This window comes from Electrona antarctica, assembly GCF_951216825.1.
Source record: "Electrona antarctica genome assembly, chromosome: 3".
Classification (NCBI taxonomy): Eukaryota; Metazoa; Chordata; class Actinopteri; order Myctophiformes; family Myctophidae; genus Electrona; species Electrona antarctica.
In genome coordinates, this window is record NC_136808.1 from 42,922,836 (window position 1) to 42,927,835 (window position 5,000).

Consider the following 5,000-nt stretch of genomic DNA (forward strand, 5'->3'; position numbering starts at 1 on the left):
AAAACAAGTGTTCTATTTGAATCATATTGATTGAATCTCTCTTTAATTCTCTGTTTTGGTCAGCCTACTATCATTCATGAGCAAGGACCACAGTACCATCAATTGAGATGAGTTTAGTAGATTTATTGAAAGAAACAACGGAAATGAAACAGAACAAATGAAGAGACTTGATTGTTGAGGTCGTTGTGGGGAAGCTATGTAGGGACTAGGGGGTCTGCTGCAGCTCCCGTTCACGACAAGGGCCCTATGGATAGTAAAGATCAGAGAGAGAGTAGAAGAAATTGTGAGAGTAGCAGGATGGGAGGGAGGGGTGTGCTGAAAGGCAGCATCTAGGAGAACGGAAGTGACTTGATTAAGGTGTGGTGGTCCTGCTCCTGAAATTCTACTAATTAGCTTCAATTATAACGTGTGTGTGTGTGTGTGTGTGTGTGTGTGTGTGTGTGTGTGTGTGTGTGTGTGTGTGTGTGTGTGTGTGTGTGTTGCGTGCGTGCGTGCGTGCGTGCGTGCGTGCGTGCGTGCGTGCGTGCGTGCGTGCGTGCGTGCGTGCGTGCGTGCGTGCGTGTGTGCGTGCGTGCGTGCGTGTGTGTGTGTGTGTGTGTGTGTGTGTTTCCAGAGTGGCTGTTTGTAACAGCAGTGGCCCTGGGTGGTGTGTTGTTCTTGTTGCTGGTGGGGGTGTGCTGGTGCCAGTGCTGTCCACACTCCTGTTGCTGCTACGTTAGCTGCTGGTGCTGCCCTGACACTTGCTGCTGCCCCAGGCACTGTGAGTATAAACACATCATGTGCATTACAAAAACAAAACACAATGTTACATAATTTCTAGCCTGTCCCAGCCAGCGTGCTTTCTGGTCTAGAGGGGCGCGCGCGCTTGGGGCAAGCGCTGGAGAAATATTCGTTCACCGATCAGAGCCCCGACCCCCCCAAACTTAAAGGCTTCCCAGAAAAGATTATTAAGTTTGGTATGAAAAGGTCAAAGTCACATTGAAGGTCAGGAACAAAGATACTATTTAAGGTTTTGGCCAACAAGGTCAAAACCTGAGATGCTTCTATATCTCGAGAGAGACAATGTTGAGAGATGGTGGTGCAACCCTTGCTGGTCCATTTTTACATTCGGGATTATAGTAAGACTAGAGTCATCAAAGATGCGATTATAATACATTTCTAATGGATAAAGCTTTGGCCTGGAAGAGAGCTCATCAGGTGGATCCAACCTTCTTAGAGTGTTTCAACCCTCAACCACTACACTCTACAGTTGGCGGGTCGAGCAGTGATTGGCCAGATCACTGCCCCTCTCTTCCAGGCTTCCAGCTATAGATTAATCCACGGAGGGGCGTCCTGGGTGCAGCCATCACCGAGGCGCAACCAGCACCGATCAGCCACACCCGACCAACAGGGAAGATGGTGACCTGTCTGCCATGGCACCCCCCCGCGGACCCACCTATTGTCCTTTTTCTTATGCCAGAGCCAACAGGAGGCTCTGTCTGCCTTGTGTGTTTTTGGGGGATAGCAGGCACTGAGAGGTCTCTAGGACTATGGTTTGCTTCCTGCCTAGGGTCCTCCTACGTCTCACCAGACTGTTCGTCTGTGCGGTGTCCTTGTCCACACTTGGCCTTACACTAGTGTATTTGAGTCAAGGGCGCCTTCTCCGCGAGAGATTTTACTGTGTAGCAATTGGTTGTGATGCAGATTCTATTGCAAATAATGCACAAGTTAATCATACATTTCCAAAATGAAAAAGGTCGACGTTAATTAATATGTGTTTCTCCGTCAAGTGTATGAGGCAGGCAAGGGTATAAAGACGAGCACCTCCACCCCGCAGATGGCTGCCTACGCTCCGTACTTTGTCTCTGGCGTCCCAACCATGATCCCCATTGCTCCTCCGACACTGGTTGAAAAGATGTCCTCCATCTCCCCCTCTGACAGTACTCTGCTGGCGGGAGGTGAGATCTAAGTGTTAATGTGTACAGTGTATGTGTGTACAGTGTATGTGCGTGCGTGCGTGCGTGCGTGCGTGCATGCGTGCGTGCGTGCGTGCGTGCGTGCGTGCGTGCGTGCGTGCGTGCGTGTGTGCGTGCGTGTGCGTGTGTGTGTGCGTGCGCATGCATGCACCGTGCGTGTGTACAGACTGTGTCTGTGATTTGTTTATGATAAGCTAAAACATATATAGACACATGATGACATAGATATACAGTATATACTATACACAATTACACACAATCAAATGTATCCTCCATGCTGATTGGCTGAGTGTGTGTCTCCAGTGCCAGTGCATGGAGTGGCAGTTCCATACCGTGTGCCGTCATCCCAGGACCAGCACTCCCTCAGGGTGCTGCATTATGTAGAGAAACAGCTGGCACACTTCAACCCTGCAAAGTCCAACAGCCACCAGTGTAAGACTCATGCGTCAGCTCTGTGTGGCTTTACTCCCCACACACTATCACACAGTGAAATCCTCAGTGGTAATGAGTGTACAAATGTAACACTGACAGTTAACAACTGGATACATGAGGATTTTACTGTGCGCCTATTTATGAGCTGAAATAGAGCATGTTCTGGCCCTGCCACTCTCCCTATTTTCCCATCTCAGCATGCGTCTCTGTACTCCTAGATTCCTGCACATTCTTGTGATTTCATTGCTATTTAAAGCTGATGCTCAGTCACAGCTACATTATGTGCATGTCCACGTGCATGTGAGCATGCTTTTGACATGTCCTGTACTGACAATCACTTGCATGATTTGAATCTTACTTTACTCTCTTTTCACAGCTTCTCCATTGTTCTAATCTTTATCTCTCTAAATCCTATTTGTTCAGCTCCATCGAAAGAGGATATTTGTTTTTGATTGCTTGATTAGTTTGACTAATTCAATCATTCATCTGTTTGTGGTCGTGTCCCGTGCAGCCTGCAGCGTGTCAGAGCTGAGCTCTCTCCACGAAGGAGAAAACGGCTTCCAACAGTCATATCGCAATGTCCAGAAGAAGGCTCTGCCCGCCATCCCTGACCTCGCCCCGCAGCCCGAGCCCCAACGTCACCGTGATGACCGCAGCCCGGATCCCCAACGTCAACGTGATGATCGCAGCCCTGATCCCCAACGTCAACGTGATGACCGCAGCCCGGAGCCGCAGCGTTGCCGGGACGGGCCCTCGTCACCCCGACGTTACCATGACAACGGCAGTGCTGAGCCCAAACATTACAACGATGACCCCCTTCCCCCAAGACGCTACAGCGATGACCCGCCCCCCTCCTCTCAGACAAACAGGTCCACCCGCAACCCACACCGGCCCAACCACAGCCAGGATGACCATCAGAACAGGTATAAAGGACATAAATATAAGGACAGGTGTAAACACATATATACACACATACACAGATGTTCCTACATCCCTTTTGCTGCAACTCTCTCTCACTTTATTTGTGACATTCTTATCTCTCTCTCGCATGTGTCTTGTATCTAGGTGGAATCCTCGTTCAGAACACCTGCAGAGGAAGGAATTTCGAACGGCCGGACGGACGGGCTCACTGGACGAGCTGGAGGAGTTCGCTGCCTCTTACGGGCAAAGAGGAGCCAGAGGAGAGAAAGGGGGAGACGACAGGGGGGAGTATGAGATAGAGCTCCAGGAGTACAGCATACACCCTTCCCATCGTGACGCTCCTCCACAGCGTTACCACAACGACGACGAGTATCAACGCACCGACAGCGACCGCGACCGCGATGGCCATCACAGACAGAACGATGACCGGGAGGAGCATCACAGGCGGCGCAAGGAAAACGGCCGCCACATAAGCCCCATTTCCTCACCTAAAAAGAGGCGTGGCACATGGGAGACTGAGCATCCTGTCCCCCCGCCGCCGCGGACCAGTCCCCCCTCTTCTTCTTCTAGAGAGAAGGACTACGATAGCACGTTTCTCAACAGACTCTTGGAGCGCAAGTCCAAGTTGAGAGGGGTCGGCCACGGGAGGAGTGGGTCGCAGGGTGAAGATGATTCAGACACGCCCTCGAAGAGCAGCTCTAAAAAGAGCAGCAGTGAGTCAAGCCGCCACTGTAGCCGCTCACCTACTAACAGGCGCGACTTAGAGTTCCTGCCTCCGTATGCAGAGTCTGAACGAGGTAGAGCTGACAGGCCATCTCCACAGCTTACTTCTCAAATGCCTGGTCATGTCCTGCCTGGTCACAGAGAGGAGCCCAGGGACACGTCTAGGAAAGTGGTGAGTTTCCTCTGCACATTACCCACTTAAATCCTACACTTAGTAAAATGGACCTGAGTTGCAACTCTACTTGGACTGCGATTTTCTATCTACACCAAATCTTTTCAGCACACATAGCAGATCTACAAGCTCACATGAGCTTGTAGTTCTGCTATTTTTGGCCAATGTTCCCCTCAGAATATGGATGCTAGGGTTCAAGTGGTTAAAATCCTGAGTGTTCATGTAACTCCAAGTGTACGAATGGAGTTATGTGGGTTTCACTGTGTAGGCTTATGGACAACTGACTTGTAGATGGCTCACTTTTATGCTATAAATCGACAGATCCATGTCAGTTTATGAAACCCATTGGGGCATCTTAATTTTTCACATCTTGTCTCTATTCCCTAACTCGAGTCATTCCATAGCTATTAGAAATGTGAAGATTAGATAATATATTGTATTACCTCAGCAGTACACCTCATAGCAAACTGAACTGAGCTGTAAGGTGTAATACCCAGAACTAGTGCAGTGTTAGCCTGCATATGGTTGACTTTGCAATAATTTATATAGGCCTAAGTGTTGCTGTTGTACCTTTGACAGGTCAGGTTCAGATGCTACGAGGATGAAAACTAGGTTATGTATCCAACCATTCTTCATAACAATTGACCCCTGGGTGACCCCTCACCCCCCTCTACCACACCTGGGCCAAAATAATATTCAACATCTTTTCAAAGATTTCACAATGCATTCTAGCTGCATCAAACAAATCATTCTAAATAATTTGAAACAAAGTTGAAATACAATTTGGTCCACTGTGG

The 5,000-nt window shown here is 49.2% G+C and overlaps 1 protein-coding gene across 2 annotated transcripts in view; it reads left to right on the forward strand.

Moving 5' to 3' along the window:
* The window catches only part of LOC306920030 (uncharacterized protein), an 18,432-nt gene that overhangs the window by 11,853 nt on the left and 1,579 nt on the right, over positions 1 to 5,000 (forward strand). Inside the window, exons 5-9 of one of the 2 annotated variants that reach the window (XM_079496628.1) lie at positions 614 to 760; positions 1,770 to 1,937; positions 2,259 to 2,387; positions 2,899 to 3,310; positions 3,453 to 4,203. In XM_079496628.1, coding sequence (XP_079352754.1) covers positions 614 to 760; positions 1,770 to 1,937; positions 2,259 to 2,387; positions 2,899 to 3,310; positions 3,453 to 4,203 — 1,607 coding nt within the window. The remainder of the gene's footprint in view (positions 1 to 613; positions 761 to 1,769; positions 1,938 to 2,258; positions 2,388 to 2,898; positions 3,311 to 3,452; positions 4,204 to 5,000) is intronic. The other variant, XM_079496629.1, reaches the window with a different exon arrangement.